General features: G+C 38.0%; 1 protein-coding gene across 2 annotated transcripts; it reads right to left on the bottom strand.

The window, feature by feature from the left end:
- Window positions 1–12838: 12838 nt before the first annotated feature.
- On the bottom strand, window positions 12839–18315 carry LOC145465889 (uncharacterized). Of its 2 annotated transcripts, none has more exons than XM_081449647.1 (5): window positions 17931–18315; window positions 16828–16904; window positions 15393–15767; window positions 14146–14401; window positions 12839–13206 (listed from the first exon to the last, which is right to left on the bottom strand). In XM_081449647.1, the coding sequence occupies exons 2-5, from the start codon at window positions 16880–16882 to the stop codon at window positions 12915–12917; spliced, it is 978 nt and encodes a 325-aa protein (XP_081305773.1). In that variant the 5' UTR covers window positions 16883–16904; window positions 17931–18315; the 3' UTR covers window positions 12839–12914. The 2 variants fall into 2 exon arrangements, with proteins under 2 accessions (XP_081305773.1, XP_081305774.1); XM_081449648.1 differs by having other exon boundaries at window positions 16828–16886.
- Window positions 18316–20058: the final 1743 nt, after the last annotated feature.

The raw sequence follows: 20058 nt of genomic DNA, 5'->3' as shown, positions 1-20058 counted from the left end.
ATGGATTTTTGTTGAGATTTTGTTCTTGAGTTGTTGGTGGCTTTGGGTGACTTGAAAAGACTTCCCTTTCTTTGGTGACGATGGTGCCGGTGACGACGGCGTAGTTGCCTGACCAGGGATAACTCCAGGAACCGTTGGACCTGCATTATTAGTTTCCGTAGGAACCTTTTGGACAGGCAGACTTCCCTTGGTAGGACTTACTTGACTTGGAATGCTAACTGGATTTCCAATACTTTTCTGACCAGGTAATTTGGAGTGACTGGGAGAGACTTTGCCTTGCTTAGTAGTTGAAACTGGTTCTGGAGTAGTCCTTCTTGTCAGTAGTTTCCACGTGAAGATCGATTTTTGTCACGAGTCCATTTGAGGATCCAGTCCGAGATATAGTAAATTGTTCTTTTTTTAGCCACATCTGATTGTTTCTTCGCGCTCGCTTTGAAAAGGAAGTAAACACAAAAATAAACATGAATCAATCAACCACGCACCACTCCCATGCTACTGAAGTAAATATTCTCGGCTGGTCACCTCCGACAGCAGCATGGCCTGTCATGAGTATCTTGTTTCAGAGTTGCAATTTTAATTCCAATGTTTTGGCAGATATATTCGTTTCATTGCAGGTATTGGAACAATGTTTGATTTAGTTACAATCCGTTAAATGACTGCCATTATTCAGGTCTGGAGGCAACGCTTCTCCCAGCCTGTAAAGCCCTTAACCGAATACTTTTCCACATTTTGAGCTACTCGTAGCTTCGCTTCCTCAACTGGAAGCCAGAAGCAGAAAACGTTTGCGACTACACCAACCAACAAATCGTCATGTTTATCGTGATCCTTGCATCATAAACGTCAAGCGCGTGCCAAAATGTTGCCGTTAAAAGCAAAATAAGAGAGCAGCGAAATAACGCAAATAACGGTGATGAGAAGACTAGTGTTCTTATATCATTATTCACCTCATAGGCTCCTTACTTCCTTTCTTCCTTCTTTTCTTCCCTTTGTTTCTGCTTTCACCCAGTCACTCATTCAACTGTCGTGGGCTTCGAGAGTTCTTTTGGGAACATTCTATCTCTTTTCCTATTTATGTGACTTCATAGAGACACTTACCATATTTGCCATAGCATAATGTATAGGTAAATAGCAAACAGTCGACTAGCCTCTATTCCAGCAGGGTGTACCACTTGTAACTGTAGAAAAGAAACGTAAATTTGCGCGTCTCAGAGTTTAAACTATGGTAGACGTATAAAGCATGACAGGATTTTCGTTCAACTAATGATAAAAGTATATAGGGAATCGCAGGGGTTAGAGAAACGCACGGTTCAGTAAGTGGATTTTGAAATGAATTTCTCTGACATTTATCAATTTAACATTTGACTTTGTCTTTTATTTGACCTTATGTTTAAGAACTTATGGTCTCCCGTCAATGTTCCTGGACTAAACCATTCTATGATACGGTTTGCGAACAAAGGAGTTTGTATGACAACTGAACTTTACTAAATGAATACTCTCTTGTCAAACCAACACGAATACCGGGGCCAAAAAGCCGAGTTTGGTGTAAACGTTCCTGGCAATGTTAGTATTTTTATATGCCATATTATACAAATTTTAATGAAGGATGACTAAACCAGGTTTAGTACCAAAATGGTCAGGAAGGACTAACCCGGAACTCACCATGCTCGATAGTAATTTGCTATCAAATAACTATTTTTATTAGCTATTCAAATTAAAGCAAGTGACTAGGTAAAGAAAACCAATAATAACAATAAATTACCGGACTTACCTGAACGTTAAAATACAATTTCGCCAACTGGAATGTTTGTCCGATCGAAAACAGGTTTAAACAAATACGTAATATAAGCATCAGTAATATTCTAAGACGGGAGCAGAAAAAGTAAATATTTAAATAAAACCTCTGACGACAATAAAGGACTCATTTCTCATTGCTTTGAAAACAAAAGATATGTTTCTTTTTATATTTTAGTTTCCTCTTGATATTTTATGGACAGGTTTTGTCACCGCACCGTTACAGTTTGCCCAGGAGGATCAAATTAAATCCCGGGGAAGGTGGGGAGAGTACTGGGCTATATAGGTATGTGCGGCCCCAAAGGGAGGGTTTTTCAGCCGTTTTGGTCATAAATGGGGATCGATTTTGGCTGTTTTGGTCTTAAATAGAGTTCGGTTTTAGCACTCTAGTCCTGAATTGGGTATGTTTCTTAGAAGAAACTACTTTTTTATCATTATCATTTAGACCGTCAACCAAAGCCCTTCATAACTTGTGTTTAGGACAACTGTGGTAGCCGCAACGGGCATAAATAGGGTATCGATTTTTGACCAGGTCCCTTTTTTGGCCAGGTCATAAAAAGAGTAGCAAAAATCACAGATTTTGGTCATAAATAGGGTAAGGATTTTGGGAAGTAGGCCGCACAGCCCCATCCAACTTTCCTGGGAGTACCCCCATCCCCCGGGGATTAAATATGAAATCCCTGTTCATTTTGAACTAAACAGCCGTGATAAAGGCACGAAATTATTTAACGGTATACGTATTAGCTGAATTCACCGATGCAGCGCATGCGCTCCTCATTGGCCGCGGCCGCACTATGAAAGTTAACGGGCTATTTGTAATAAATAAATTACGATTAACCCGGTTACCGAAAACTCGTTGTGCGGCCGCTAATTTTGGCTGTTCTTTTTTTTTATTATTATTATTATTATTATTATTATTATTATTATTATTTAAAGTAACACGTCTTAACAAATTACACGTATCACAAATTACAAAAATTACAATAACAAAGTACTCTGGCATGGCTACTCCGATACTACAATGTACATTACTTATTTACATCAGGTGTTACTTACATTAGGAAAACGAATAACATAAAATAATCAATTAATTCTGACAGCACACATTAGCTACAATTAAATTAAACAGGATAAAAAGCAAGAAACAGAAAGAAAAAGAGAAAGAAAAAAACAATAAAAAGAAAGGAAAACTTAAAATTACAAAATAAGCAAAAAAGCAAACAAACAACTCGTAGCGCGGGGAAGGGGGAGGAGGAACGATTTCTAATCTTGATTTAATACAATTAAAAGTAACTTAGTCTATAAAGTTTGTGACGAGCATTGTTACGTTACGAGTACTTTTTCGGTGTTAATTTACAAATTTTCAACTTTGTATTTATAGTTGATTCTAGCAATAAATTCGGGTAGTACAAGCGAACTGTTGTTTAGTTTACTTATATACACATAGAAATTCATAAAAAGGAGGGTGTAATTGAATTTTCTCACTAGCTCCATATATGTTGGGTGTTTAAAGGTGGCGAAAAGCGTTTCTTTTGTATCTGGCTTAAAGTTTGAACCATTCTGAGTGTTAAACCAATTGATGACTTTGCATGTGAAGGTTTTTGTAAATTCGCAGTCGATAAAGGTGTGATTTATAGAGTCTGGCTCACCACAGTAGATGCAGTCACTGTCTGTATTTATCCCATATCTGAAGAGTTCTTTCTTTGTAATGACAATCCTATGGATAAGTTTGAATTGAAATTCTTTCAACTTATTTTCTTTGCATGTTTTTGAAGCCATTTTAAAGACATCTGTCCAATTCTCTGTGTCTATTGAAATATCTCTTTTCCATCTTCCGGGCCAGTATGAGGTGATTGGTGTTTCTTAACAAGAAGTAGGCGGTAATAGTCTCTTGCCTTATACGTTTCAAAATTGATTTGATTAGTTTCGTTCAGTAAAAAAGATTTCCAGTTTTCTCTATAATTAAAGATCGAGTTTTGCCCTAGGACTCGCGCTCTGTTCTTCAAGCTCACAGGAATTGCACTCAAGATTTGATAGAACTGGAGAAAATTTATGTTACAATGATATTTAGCATGAAATTCTTGAAAAGTTAGGTATTGACCGTTTTCATTAAAAAGCTGTTGGATCGTGTGGATACCCTTGACAAACCATTCCCTTATAAATAGCGGTTTTCCATCAACTAAGATTTCTTTGTTATTAAAGAGAATGGTTTCGGTTCCTTGATCATAATTGTACAGAGTCTTGATTTCATCAAATGCAATAAGTATGTCTCTGTAGAATGTTGGAATGTGCCTTAAATATTTGACATCGTAGTTACATCGAAGCAGGAAATTGAGACCTCCGTGTTTGTTAAAAAAAATAGTCCGGTACTACTTTCCAATTGCAGTTATCTCTAAAGAGAAGTCTTTTGATCCATGCAAGTCTGAGCGATTTTATCGTAAGTTCGATGTCAACCATCCGTAAGCCTCCCGAGGAAAGGTCTTGGTACATACTAGTCCGTTTTATTTTGTCCTTCTTATTTTTCCAAAGGAAACGAAACATTTTATCTTTTACCAGCTGTTGGTCATTTACATAATTATATTTTTCACGAAGCTGAGGATATAATTCTAGAATTTTGGTTGTGTATTCCTTGTCCTCTAATAGAGAATTATTGAATTTCCAAAAACCCGGTCCTCGAGGATTCTCGTTCGGCCACGACAATGATAATAATATCGTGTTGTGATCTGGTGCTATTGAGGTTTGGATGTCCACTTTTTAAACAAATTTTGTCAAGTGCTTGGATATTAAAAAGAAGTCTATCCTTGATTTCACGCCTAACGTTTTAGACCTGTAAGAGAACTTGTTAACATTCGGATAACGAGTTCTTTGTATGTCGACAAGGTCAAGGGTATCCATGGTGATATTTACCAAATTCCTATATGCTGTTGGCCTCCAAGGAGAACCACCTTTTTTGTCTTTTTTAGATAGCGTACAATTCCAATCACCTCCTACTATAAGAGTTGTAATTTCCGATTTGTCAATTAAGAGACAATTTAGTTCTTGAATGAAACTTACTTGTTGTGTGTGGTCGTTGGGCGCGTATATATTACAAAATGACAATTTTAGACCGTTGTAAGTGAGGTTGATTAAGATTATTCTACCGTCCGCGTCACTGGATGTGAAGGTCACTTTTTCTTTTACCGTTCGATTAATCAAGATACAAACACCTTTGCTATGAGAAGTCCCGTGAGAAAAGTAAATTTCACCTCCCCATTCATTTCTCCAAACGGCTTCGTCGCTTACTTTGGAAAACGTTTCTTGCAGAAAATAAAAATTGGCCTCCTGATCTTTCAAATACGTAAAAATGCTCCTTCTCTTAACCGTATCTCTGAGACCTCTCACATTCAATGAAATTACCGAACATTTGTGTAGGTGTAATTTATGCATTTAAGGATAGATTTTTGGAATAAAAAATTCGGTTCGCATTCCCCCTCGTATTAACAATTGTAAGCACCAAAACAAAACAAAACAAAACAAAAAAATTACCAATAATGAATTTAAAAAACAGACCTATTTTAGGAGTTCCTTCGCTTAGCAATCCAGTTGGCAGTCCCTTCTTTTATTTAGCAGTCCTTTGATATTAACACAGTTTAGAGATCGTCTAAGTCCTCTACGCAATAAATCCTTACCGGTGCTCCGCTCGGCGATGTCTTTACGAATATTTTTCCATCCATTGTCCAAGTGCTGGTAATCATGTTATCTTTCTTCATCTTGTTTGCTTTCCAGAAAAGCTCTCTTCGATAATTCGTAAGATTCTCGTTGATGAATATACGCTGGTCTTCTCGAGACGCGAAAGCATAGCTTGGAAATACGTCAGAGGTTTTCACGTTTTTAAGCTTGGTTCTCGCTTTGTAGAGAAGAGATTTTACTTTGTGACTCACGAATTTGACAATTACGGGTTTAGTGGTTTTTCTTTTCAGTTTGTGTGATATTTCTATATCTTCCGGTTTGATATCGACGTTTATGGCTTCTCCAATACGGATAACAACTTCGTCGGTTGATGTGTACGCGCCTTCAGGTACGCCCAAAATTTCCAACGAATTCTTACGAGAATATTGCTCCAGATCGTCATATTTTTCTTCTAAGTTATTCATTTCTTCAATATGATCTTTTAGTTTCATTCTTGTGTGGTTAAGCTCGTTCCTCAACGTGTCATTTGCTTTCTCGGCTTTGGTAAGTTTCGTTTTAAGCTTCTCCGTTTCCCTTTGGTTGGCATTTAGGGCGGATTTCAGCTCTAGAATTTCTTGCTTCAGTTCTTGGTTTTCCCTGAGTATCGTTGCAACTGTAGTTTGTATTTCAACTAGCATCTCCTTGATGTCAATTAGGTTTGGTTCGGGCTGAGTGGCTGCAGCAGTTGGTACTTCGCCGACACTATCCGCCATATTGCATCGTTTCGAAACGTTATCTTCTTCTTCCAATGAACCTCTTTCTCCTCTTTTATGTTTCCCACTAGTCTTCTTCATTGAAATTGGCACTACATAGCATCACTCCAAGATGTGATTAAGGTCGAAAATACCAAGGAAATATTATAAAAGAAGGAAACTTAAGCTCCGCTCAGAAACCACGTCCAACCATGACGGGCTCACGCATGCTCTCCCTAATTAGGCTGTTCGTTAAACTTAAACTGGGTTAATGGTTACCATGGAAATTAATTGAAGAACACTGAGAGTTAGGTTATAATAATAATAATTCAAATACAGAGTACAAAGAGTATTTGAAAAGGAGGACCATGAGGTTATCCCTATTTAGGTCCCCTAACTAAGATTACAATCTAAAATTTAAAATTTTAAAATATCTATCACATAAATAATCAACAATTTAAAATTTAAAAATTTGAAATATCTGCTAAGTAAATAATTGACAATCTAAAATATCTATTATGTGAATAATTAACAGTCCAAAATTTAAAATCTAAAATATCCATGATATCTATAATATTAGGTACTGTGGCATATAATTAATGAATATTCATCCACTTTTTAAGGCTTGATTTGAACCTGTTTGCATTAATGTCGTTGATGTCGTGTCTGAACAAGTGGTTTGGCAAATTATTCCATTCCTTAATAATTCTAACAAAGAAGGAATACTTGAAGGCATTAATTCTTGCTGATTTCGTTTGGATCTTGAACGGGTGGTTAGCTCTAGTGCTTTTGCTTCTACAACACTCAAAATAATCGTTAAAGTCTAAACCATTTAATCTGAACACTGTTTTATAACATTCTACATTGTTGAATTCACGGTAGATCTTTGTATCGTCAGCAAACAGTTTGATAGTAGATGTAACGACATTTGGTATGTCGTTGACATAAATCAGGAACAAAGTAGGTCCGAGAATTGTGCCCTGGGGCGCACCAGATGTTACCTGGGACCAACTAGAGTAGGTGCCACGTATTACGACCCTCTGATGCCTGTTTGTTAAAAAGTTTCTAAACCATCGCAACGGTGGCCCATCAATACCGTAGCGGCTAAGCTTAAGTGGAAGGCGCTCGTGAGACACACTGTCGAATGCTTTCGACAAGTCTAGGAAAATGGCATCTGTTGTTTCCGAGTTGTTTCTGGACAAGCACCAGTCGTGGAAACAACTTAAAAGTTGTGCGAGCGTCGACTTTCCTTCCAAGTAGCCAAACTGATTTGGGTTTAAGACATGGTGGGTGGACCAAAAGGTTGTAATTCTAGAACGTACTATCTTCTCGGCTATTTTACAGACAATAGATGTTAAGGAAATTTGACGATAGTTCTCTTTTTTATGCTTTTTCCCTTTTTGTGAATCGGTGTTATGTTTGCTATTTTCCAGTCAGCTGGCAACATCCCAGTCGAGAAAGACTTGTTGAATAATACACACAATGAAGTTGACAATTCTAGCGCGCATTCTTTCAAAATATGGCGTGAGATCAAATCGGGCCCAGGGGACTTGTGAATGTTTAGTGCTTTTAGGTGTTTTTCCACTTCACTGGATGTGCAAAGAATGTGGCTCAAGTTATCGTAGACCATGTCGAATTCAGGTAAATCACTTTGTGCATGTGTAAACACAGATGAGAAATATAGATTCATTTCCTGTGCGATACTTTGTTCGTCCGTAATTTCATTTCTACCATCCTTTAATAGCACTAAGTCATTTATTCCTTTTCGCATCGATTTTATATAATTCCAAAATGGTTTGGAATTATTGTCAAGTTTCAGTTTGTCTGCGAGTTCCTTGAGGTGTTGCCATTTCGCTGAGTTGCATTTCTTTTTCAGTAAGTTGTTCAAATTACGATAAGCGGCCCATGTTTCCTTCCTTCCCGACCTTTTTGCTCTTTTGTACAGGTTCTTTTTCTTCCTACAGAGTTTGATGAGATCCTTGGTTATCCAGGGCGCTGTGATTCTTTTCTTTTGTCTGTATTTTGGAATACAATCATCAACCGCGGTGAAGAAGATATCTTTCAATTTTATCCAGTTGTCATCAATGTCTTCATCGGATAAGACAAAGTCCCACGGGGTATTTTGGAACAGAGATCTAAGATGACTCCAGTAAGATCTAAGATGACTCCAGTAAATTTCAAACTGCATTTCTGCATTGTTTAAGCTAGTTTCTTCCCAATATGCGTCGGCTACACCATATCAGCCAAGGGCCCCTTAACAAGATGTGCTATAAATTTACCGCAATTCAACAACCAGCACCGCCAAGAGGACGAAAATTGAAAGAGAGGCCTTTAAGGTGACTCCATTGGGAAATCATTTACATTGTATGACGTTGCGAGCACAAGTCTTATGTCTTGATTGCCGGTTTTGCATTCGCTTTTGCATAGTGTTTGAATGGTGTTCTATTATCTTCTCTGTTAACATTTTGGGTTTTAGTCTTGAATTATAAATGCCCAAGCAAAAGTGTGGCTTTATTTGTGATTTTCTTGAATTTCCTTCGGTGAAATCTTCCGACATTTTCACAGCACATCGCATCCTGCGGCCGTACGAATCTCAAACACGAAAAAGGTAGGGTTTGTACGAGCAGTTTTTTTTTCGATTTTTGCAAATTTATGTCTTTTACCGCTGCAAAAAAAAAACTGGTCTTATAGATTGCCCTGAGCTCCGTCTAAAGAAAAATGTGTACTAGGAGTCTGCCAAATTTTACGGAATTTCACCGAAGGAAACGCGAGAAAATTTACTGTCAGTTTTGCTTTTTGTACTCATGTCGACGTCATAAATATATCGAAAAATACTGACATTTTCCTTCGAGCGCGCGCAGATTACTTGAACTTTCATCCTCAGTGCGCGTGCGATCGTAAAACTACCGGGAGCCACCTTAAACGAATGCAGAAACGAGAATTTTAATCGAGCTCAGCAGGGAATCGAATACAAAAGTACGTTAGTTAAAATTACGCGACAATTCGCAAAAATGGTAAGAATAGTGCAGATGAAGGCTATCTTTAAAACGAGGAACGGGAAATCGACGAACGGGAATGGCGAACGGGGAACGGGGAACGGGGAATCTTTAAAAAGGGGGAATCTTGAAGATGGGGAATCTTTAAAAGCGGGAATCTTTGAAATGGGTAAAAAATTTGGTAAAAAAATTCTCCGCATATCTTGTATAAGAAACATTGCTGTGACCTAAATCTTGGCGAAAGTCTTTGCATATTTACCTTCTTTCTCTTCAAGATCCTGGACTTTATCATTTGAACTGTTTTGATTTTGATTTTGATTTATTTTGAACGGCGTGACACTGAAAACCAGCAATAAAGTAATTCGATGCTCGATGACCGAACGATGTGAAGGCGAATTTCGCGTATAATCCGTCATTGTGTGCTTAATGATACCTCTTTCTACGCCATGCAGTCATGCGAAGACAATTTCAAAGAGCCCATTGCATTCACTTAAAAGAAGAAAGAATCGGTCACTTTAAAGGTCTTCCACAGTTTAAGTGGAATGATCTCGGCGAACAAGATGTGATAGGGGAAGGGTCGTTTGGAGCCGTTTTTATCACAGAAACCAGGAACAAGGTCGAAAAGTCGAAACAGTGGTTGACAAGAAATCACCAGCTTTTAAAGATTCCCGCTTAAAAACATTCTTCATTTTAAAGATTCCCGCTTTTAAAGATTCCCCATTTTAAAGATTCCCGCTTTTAAAGATTCTCCATTTTAAAGATTCCCGCTTTTAAAGATTCCCCATTTTAAAGATTCCCGCTTTTAAAGATTCCTCATTTTAAAGATTCCCGCTTTTAAAGATTCCCCATTTTAAAGATTCCCGCTTTTAAAGATTCCCTATTTTAAAGATTCCCGGTTTTAAAGATTCCCCATTTTAAAGATTCCCGCTTTTAAATATTCCCCAACAGAAACATCTGTCACAGCGTTTTTCTACAAAAGCGTGAATTTATCTCTTTAGGAACTCAAAAACATTTCAAAAATAATACTTTTTCTAATAAATGAAGTGTTCAGATAGCCAAATTCCCCGAAATAAGTCACTCTTTTAACCAACATGACAGTTTTCTTGCCCGTCATGTAAATGCCGCGTCACGCAAAAGCTTACAAATTCAAGCGTAGTCTATTACAAAACCAAGAACCCACTTGGAGCAAAAACTTGTATGAATATTAGTTTTCAGCTGCTCTTACACATCATGAAAGTAAAATCTCAGGATGATTAATAGTTCTGTAATTTCAATTTTAGCCACGTCATATGAAAACCAGATTGAGGGGACTGTTGATTTATCGATTAAACAACCAAAAACGTGTTTTCCCTGCCATATATTTGTCGTTAAGTCGTAAGTCCTTCCATTAGCGCATCGCTGCGAAACTCAATTTAAAAACGTCACAGTCTGGAGTTAAGATAAATCCAGGCGGTTCGATTCTTTGGTCGGTCTAGCGGATCTCAATTAAAGAGTGAGAATCGAGATTTGAACCACTCCACTATCCCGCTAAACCGATGTGCTTTAATAGCGTGCAATATAATTACAATGAATAAATTCCACAACTGTCTCTGTACCTGTTGAGTTGATACATCTGACAGAATAAATAGCTTCCGGTGGGAAACTGAGAGATTCTCGTTCACTTTTCAGTAAAGATTAACGCTATTAAATATTCCCCATTTTAGAGATTCCCCGTTTTAAAGATTCCCGCTTTTAAAGATTCCCCGCTTTTAAAAATTCCCGCTTTTAAAGATTCCCTATTTTAAAGATTCCCGGTTTTAAAGATTCCTCATTTTAAAGATTCCCGCTTTAAAGATTCCTCATTTTAAAGATTCCCGCTTTTAAAGATTCCCTATTTTAAAGATTCCCGGTTTTAAAGATTCCCCATTTTAAAGATTCCCGCTTTTAAAGATTCCCCATTTTAAAGATTCCCGCTTTTAAAGATTCCCTATTTTAAAAATTCCCCGTTCCCCGTTCCCCGTTCCCCGTTCCTAGTTTTCCATTTCTATTTTATTTTCCGAATATGTGAACAATGTTAAGTGCAAAGCATTTTCTAAACGCAAAAGAGAGGAGCGGTAGCATTCCCTTTATAACCGAGTTTTAACGAGTGTTAAAGTTATTTAGGAATTTCAACCTGGTTTCTTGAAAATAAACCCAGTTAACTCTCTTAGTGCGGCCGCAGCCATTGTTTAGCTTTCCACTTTCTTACATGCAAAATTATCAGCCTTCTAATACCTACAAACATTTAACAACAATTTGAAACAATTTGTCATATTTGCGTGTTTCACCTATACACCCGAGGTATATAGAAGGCAAAATAATTATTTGCTATCCAAGATATTCCCTAAAGGTTTCTGCAGCTCCAAATTATTTCTGCAGCATCGAATTATTTTTTTATTGCGTGACAGTGCAAGCCAAGAATTGTTTTTTTTTCTTGCTTGCCTTGTAGTAAACATCTTATTAACGGAGCTTAGTAGGTCTGTATGGGAGAATCTTGACCTCTGTCGTGTGTACAGACCTCACTACGTTCGGTCTGTACTAACGAGCTTGGTCAAGGGTCAAGATTCTCCCATACAGACCGCCTGCTCGGTTAATAAGAGCCAAATATTAAATCTATTAACTGCACTTATTCATTTACCTCAAACAAAATCTTGAAGCATATTCATTTCTGTTACTTTACAACGTTGCACGCACATTAATAATCTTTTTATAATCTGCATTGGGAAAGAGTAAATCTAATAACAATTATACAAGCAAAATTAAACATTTTAAAACCAAAAGAAGCAACTGCTCACATGTGTAATTTTAGCCGTGGGGAGCAGTTAAATTTCATTTGCTTTGTCATTCCAATACATTTGTTGACTTCTCAACGAAAACCAGTCTAGCCAAATTTCTAATTATTTGAGATCAATTAAAAAAACAGTTTCCTCAAGCAGTACTAGCCAAAAAAGTAACTTTTCTAGTGAACAATAAAGCAACAAAGAATCATCTACAGGAAAACATCGTCTTTAGATCAAATTACATCTATGTACAGCAGTTGCTCATTTACAGCAAACCGGCATTACTCTTAATGTCGACAGATTAAAACATTCAGGTAGCTGTGCCCTAAAAATGCTCCAAAGCAATCACGAGAGTGAAAAAAAAGGTTGTGAGTAGTATCCTCACGTAATATTTTGAACTAAATCTTTCAGTTTGGCTCTAGTAAAACACTTGAAAAGCCGCACAAAGACTTAAAAAACAACAACAACTTACCACAAAGGCTAACTTTCTTGTTTACAGACACATTTCACCGCCACTTTTAATTTTGACGATTGAAGCAATGCTTACCAGCACAAATTTCAACAACTGACTGAAAAATTCTCTACCCTCGGAATCTAGAAAAATAACGTCAAGCCCGTCACTCTCGTCAAGCATTGCTTGGCAAATATTTTATTTCCACGACAAAAGGACTCTAAAAATGCTTCTATCACTCAAAAAGCTCAAAAGCCAGCTCTTAGACCGATATTTACTACTTTGCCCTGAACTTGTAGACGAAGAAAGAACTTCCCCGAATATAAGAACAGCGTAACCCTAGACGGTGCAGGTTAACTAGGAATAACCGATGAGTTACAGCAAGAAGAGACCAAACGCCCCTGGAAAAATAATAATCTCCTTTATTTCATCAGGTTAGACAAAATAGAATATTGTGATTGACAGATACGATTGGTAATTAGTCTTTCAAGACGACTTCCTGTTTAGACAGATGGTTTGCTATTGGTTTACAGAAAGACGAATCAAAAACACCTTTCCTCACGTTCTTTTCGTAATCCAACTTTGCACCCGTGTTCCCGCGGGGCCTGTAACGGGCGACAAAGTACAGACACTGCAGATTTTTGACTCGACCATATGCGATTCCGACCCCGAGCTTCTGGCTTCCATTCCACGTCAGTTGCGTGAAATGCCTGTGACCGAATCTATCTGACAGGGGTTCGTGGAATTTGTAATTGCATCCCTCGTCATACCTAGTAAACAACAAGAGCCGAGGGTCAAAAACGTATGTATCAATACTCCTCCACAAATTTTCCTCCTAATGTTAACACGAATCGCTACCAAATGTACAATAAATTCAGGATTAAATAATTCTACAGAGCAAAAAAGACATCGTAAAGGCGACGGAGTGCATAATGCAGGTTTTCAAAGGGTGGCAGTATCGTCGAACTTCAAGGATCAGGATTAGGAAATATATTTTGTAACGTTTCGCTCATGACACTGGAGTATGTTAATTATATGTATAATTTGTGTTAACTGTAGAACTATTTAGGCGTGCTTGCAGGTATGATGTATCCCTAGGGGCTAGTAGGCTATTTGAGATTTTGTAAGTTACGCAAGAGCCACTCGAAGGCATCTCTTTCAACTTTGCTTTGTTGTTTATTCACTGCTGTAATTTCTTTATGGTGATAATGTAAACGCTGGCTGTATCAATAAACGAGATGCCCGCCCCTGATGCTGTGTTTGTGTTTATTAAGATTAGTCACAAAATATTTTATAATCGTTTCAGGGTGATTAGAGTATTTCTAAGATCGAAGTTGATTCCGGTTCATTAATTATAATTACAAATTATTTTGTGAGAGGATGTCAACAGAATCATAGATTTACATTCTGGTGATATTTTTGCGTCCTCATTTTAGACAATGTTTTTCTTTTTAGCTGGTTTTTGTTTGCCTTTATTGCTTTTTGCGCTGCAATCGTTCACGTATTTCAAATCAGATTCGAGATGATGACACAGACATAGAGCGCGGCTGGGCCCGACAAGAAAGGGTGGGTGTGAGCAACCTCAAAATAATTGTTGACCTCTGCAAAATTTCATAACTAGTGAGGGAGCTTATTGCCTAGAAGCCTTGATGGAGATTAAAAGAGATGTGGGTTTAGGTCAGCTTACAGCATTATCGCAATCTGCTTACCATCGTTTCATGATCTGTCTTAGCGCTCTCGAAGGATCAGGTCGAGTTATAGAGCACCGAAATCCCAGGTTTTCTCCTTCATCCTTGGATGTAAGCACAGAGTCCTGTTCAGGTCTTAGCAACTGACTTTTAGCCACTTTGTAGGCGTACTCTTGAGCGTCTTTTCGGAGACTGTCATCGAGGGACAGAAGAGGTGCTTCGTGTATTGAGCGATAGTAGTTATGCAACTCTAAAGCTGTCCGATCTACATCAGGAGCTAAATGACATTTAAGAATAAATAAATCACCGTCATTGATGATAGAGGGGATGTTTCAATGTGTAAACTTACAACAGAGGAACAGCATACATGTAACTGTAATCATAGTTACTAGAGGGGAATGGCCATGAAACCCGACCGTGAAATTTCTTTGTTTTAGGTTTTTGTTCCCTTTTTTGGCCTTGACCGTGCACAAAACAATACAGAATAATACATACAAAACAATACAGCGAACACAGAACAATACAGCAAATACAGAACGCTAATTGGTCCGCTGCTTGTCAGAGTTACCGCGCGAACTGAATTCAGACGAGTGTAGCCTGGGCTAAACTTAACACAAATTGAAAAGGGGGTGGTGGGGGCGGTCGATAAATAATGAAAAAAATACCTAAATAAATGAAGCATGTGGCAAGGGGTTTCTACATTTCATGCTAGGTAAGATTAACAAGCTGCTGTCATAGCGAAAGCAAAAAAAAATAAATAAATAAATAAATAAAAAATAAACAAACAAATATATCAAAAAACACTTGATTCAGTCTTTAACACATTTTCATAAATCGAGACATATATTTCAAGGGAGCAAGACTGGATGACCCAGAAAGGCCGAAAAACTAGCGTGTCTAATTCTGTCGATCTTTCTAAAACATCTAGAGTCAAACTAGGGAATTCCCTGATCAGTTTCGGACATTCTCTGCCAATAAATGTCTGAGTTTATGAAAACCGTGTTAAAGACTTTCCACCAAAATAGCGGGCATGTAGTTTTTGGAAAATCGGTCAGATATATAGGGGCCCTAATGGGCGCCTGCAAATATATATCTGCTTCATTAGGCTTCACTCAGTCAATCATCAACATGATCATACATTTGTTTCCGACCTAGTTAAGTCCAAGCAAGATTAAGAGCCAGAGAGCATGGATTCTAAGGATTTGTCACATGATTTTGATTGGTACCTTGGCACTTAAAATAACCAAAAAGACGTTTATTTCACTCACACATTTTCGAGTTTGCTGAGCTTCCCTTGTCAGGATACATTGGTGCGGCTGATGTGGCTGTTGTGGCTGGTCCGGGTGTTGTGGATGGCGCAGTAGTGGAGCTTCCTCCCCCGCTGGAGGCCGTTGTTGAACCCGAAGGTGTGGTCGGATTCTTGCCTGACGCAGTAGCAGTGCTTGCTCCAGGCGCTGCGGAAGTAGACACCGCTGGCGTGCTTCCAGCGGGCGCTGGGGTTGATCCGGCCGCAGGTCCACTCGAGCTGGTGGGGATGGTCATCGAACTGGGGACCTGTACGTTGTTAGCTTCCACATGAATGTCCATGGACAATTTTCCAGAGACTAATGAACCGCCTCCTGAGACTGTAAACTTTGTACTCGCTTAGGAAAAGATTGAAGAGTGCATTTAAAACAAATTAAAATCAGTTCAAATCAAATAAAAGAATTTTCAATTAATATTAATCGACCTCGCTCCCAATATGTGGCTTCATAGCTCAGTTGGTAGAGCATCGCACCGGTATCGCGGAGGTCACGGGTTCGAATCCCGTTGAAGCCCTGATTTTTTCAGGCTTCGGCTCTCCAATTGCTTAAATTGGAAAATTAACTGCGATGATCATTCTTCACTTTCATCTACAACCGCAGTTCGTATATGAATTATTTCATATAAACTTCACATCATTTCACTCCTCACGGGAAGATATGAACTCAATTAATTGACCTCGCTCCCAATATGTGGCTTCATAGCTCAGTTGGTAGAGCATCGCACCGGTATCGCGGAGGTCACGGGTTCGAATCCCGTTGAAGCCCTGATTTTTTCAGGCTTCGGCTTTCCAATTGCTTAAATTGGAAAATTAACTGCGATGATCATTCTTCACTTTCATCTACAACCGCAGTTCGTATATGAATTATTTCATATAAACTTCACATCATAGTTGACAATGGCGTTGGAACTTGGTATCCATGGAAACGTCCCCAAACTTTACTCTTCACTTGTTACCTATGTTATTTGGATTGCTATGTGACACAGAAAATACTTAAAAGTGATTGGCTGAGAGCAGGCAAATTATGATATCGTTAAACTTTAATTTGCACCGCAGTGCAAATTAACACGCGCACGCGCGTTTATAATTTTGTCACTCATATCATAAATGACTAATCATACGATTACCTATACCTATCTGACAGACTAAAGTTTAGTCTTCTTTTAATTTAATTATAATCGGAGGACGGTTAAGAGAGACAACACAGCAATACTAATGTTTTCCTAAAATGAATGGTTTGAATCAGCATATTTTGTTCTTTTCAGAAATATCACGATCAAACACACAGTGGTTGGCGGCCTTTGCTGGGTCAGGTGATACGGAAAGCAATGCATGACGTATATTAAACAACTCAGTTTGCTTCGCGAAATAAATATTGTAGTATATTGTAGTTCACTTACCACTTTTAGCATGTGTTGCCTGAATTAAGGCCAGGAATATGAAAGGCAACATCATTGTGCTATTTAAAGGAAAACCTCTAAATAAGAAAAAAAGAATGTAAATCAAAACATAATTCTAAAGCAAAAACGCTTATCCTTGCCGTATTTTAAAGCTCTGCCTAAGCTTTGTCCCCAATTTTCTGCTCATTTTTGAAAGGAGTTCTTCACAAAATTCTAATTATCCACAGAAGAAAGTTTAATTGGTTTTGTTTGAGTTTACCGATAAAGAAAGTGACATAGGTCTATCTTGATATCTCTAATGGCTCGGGTCCCCATCACAATTTTGAATTTAGGCTCTGGCAGATCTAATAACGCAGGACATTAAATAAAAAAAAAAAGAAAAGAAAAATCGGTAGCACTGTCGGCATCTTGGGGTCAAACCCTGAATCAAAAATTCCCAATCACAATTTTACTTTCTCCGCAATGGTAGAGGTAATGACCGAGTTAGCAATAAGGTACACTCTCGAAATCTTTGGGACAATTAGTCCGTTCAAAAGGGGAGTGATCGTATTGTTGTGAACGACATTCAATACCATGAAAGTTAATTGGAGCAAATTAAATGAGGAAAACCGATAAAGGAATTGAGAAACACTTTGCGTTACATGAAATAAAAGGCTGTCATCAAGGACCTAAATAAAAGAGCAGGTTTCTTCGAACCGAGCTTGCTCGCTTTATCGAGGTTTTACTAAATTTATTGCATAATTTAAGAATGAATTCAGGAGCTTATACGAAGATCTGTTTTGTTTAGTCTGAGTAGTAAAAAAAACATTTCAAGGGAAAACAAAGACATTTAATAAATTTAGTAATTGTCTAGCTCTTCAATATTGCACCTCGCCCCAAAGTTCTCTGTCAGAAAGACGTTAAACTGACTTTCGTTTCTTTGACATTACCTGCCTAATTCCACACCTACTAATGTAGTTTTTAAATTGATACATCCGGCCAATTATTGTTTGACTTAAACAGTAATTTGATATAATATAAGATTTCACATATTTGTCGTTATTTAGCTGAAACAGAAGGCCGGCTTCAAGAAATCACATATCTCTGCCTTAATTACCACTCACCTCTTTCGAAGACGCAGAACTGCCGTTGGTTGTTGGAGAGTCTCCTTTGTTTTCAACGCTTACAGCTTTAATAAAGTCATCATGAATATTATGTATACGATTATTAGAAAGTCGCTGGTGTTCAGCTTGTGACCGAATTCAGTCACTATAGACCACTTCATGTACCAGTCAGCGCGAAATTGAAATATCCCTTTAACTTGTAATTTCAAGTGGGAGTTTTCCCAATACAAACACTTAAAATAACACGGAGTTTCTCACATCGCAATTTGATTGGTTTATCCTAGTACCACCGCGAAAGGGCACGAGACCTCTCTTGAGATTCTAATAAAAATTTATAGGATTCAGTTACGAAATCGTATTTGCTAGTGACTCGAGCGTAAATTTTTCCTTGACCATGTGATGATCTGGCCATGGTTACACCTAATAATGAGAACTGACATAAAAAATTACTAAGATTTGCCCAGGGATGTTAAACCTTTCCCCCTCCATAGAATTATAACTTTTTATTTCGTCAGATCACTGTCGACTGCTTCGTGCAGGTTTTCAAGGTAATATTGAAACTTCTACCCACGATTTATCCCGAAAACTAACCCTGTTTTAAAATAAGGAATAAATAAATAAACAGCTTACGTTGTAACTCAGGGTTGGGCCAGGCTGTTCAACATTTGGAAAGCTTATCTCGCACTCTGTACATGAAGAAGCTAGCACTACTAGTCCCCTGGAGGGGAGACTATTAGCCCAACGACAAGTTACTCTCCCGTATTGTGGCAATCCTGGGTAGAGAATGGTGGTGCAACTAGAAAATGTGTTAAACTAGAGCACAGCACAGTGATCCCGGCCACAGCTCGAACCAGAACTGCTGGATCCAGAGTCCAACTGAACTCGCTAAGCCCAGGGCTACGATGCGCTTTTCTGGCTTTATTATAACACAACTTCATGATCAAAGGTATCTGTGTCTAGTAGATATCCTATGAATTTGTGTAATGTATGAAACTTTCGTCTGTTAATTATGAAACGCTAGTAATTTATCTTGATTTTTCCGCCACTGTAAGTTCACGACTCTTAGCTCGAAATATATCAAGGCAAGGGAGGGCGCCGAGTTTTATAATCACGGAAAATTTCAGCTTGGTAAAACAAATAGAACAAGAGATATAGCTGCCTACCCATAACTCCCTCTTTACATTCCTGACCCAGGAATTAAATTAGAGATCACGTATTCACAAACTTTGGGTAATGCGGTCGGTATTAGTTAGTCACTAATGTAATTATTAACAACTCAATTGACTCAGGCGCGTTTAATAGCTGCTGCCGTGGATCTTCGTGATTTACTATTTACTGACCTGTGTTATTTACATTCCAGGGTAAACTGTCGTTGTTAACGTTCTTATTTCACAAACGTGGTTCGCTTTGTATTTTTCTGTTTTCCATTTTCCATACCAAAGGAATTTAATTACATCAGAAAATAACAAAAACGTTGATTAAACAAATGTTGTAGAATATAGAAATTGCTAACAATTAATTAATTGATATTACAGCAGTTTATAAAGCGATTTAACTACAGGGTATTACTGGAAGTTAATAAAGCTGTCCGACATTTAGGAGATACCCCTTTGGCCAAATTAAGTCTCTTAATTTTCTTAATGGCTTAAATTCGTGTCGTTTAGAATTGCAATAAGACGAATCAAAACTGCCTTTCATCACATTGTCTTCAAATCTGTTTTCAATGTTTCCCTCGGGATTATAACGCCCTGCAACATAATAACACGTGAGGCCACCCTCATCACTGGTGGCCCAGCCGAGTCCAAGTTCCTGAGTGGAGGCCCAAACGAGCTGTGTAAAGTGACCGGTTGAACTTGTCCAGCCGGGATTGCTGAAGTCGTATTTACAAACCTCTTTGTACCTATGCGTTATATCAAAAATGAGAATAATACGAGTCTGAAAAGCGATATATATATAAGTAAGCACTTACATGCAAAATAGGTTACCGTCTTTAACATGCAAGGATTGAAGAAACAGGGATCTGGCAAAATCGCCAATCAATCAATCAATCAATCAATCATCGATCGATCGATCAATCAATCGATCAATCAGTCAGTCAACCACCAACCAACCAATCAATCAATCAATC

Source organism: Orbicella franksi, chromosome 13 (assembly GCF_964199315.1).
Source record: "Orbicella franksi chromosome 13, jaOrbFran1.1, whole genome shotgun sequence".
Classification (NCBI taxonomy): Eukaryota; Metazoa; Cnidaria; class Anthozoa; order Scleractinia; family Merulinidae; genus Orbicella; species Orbicella franksi.
This window is presented reverse-complemented; position numbering and strand designations above follow the sequence as displayed.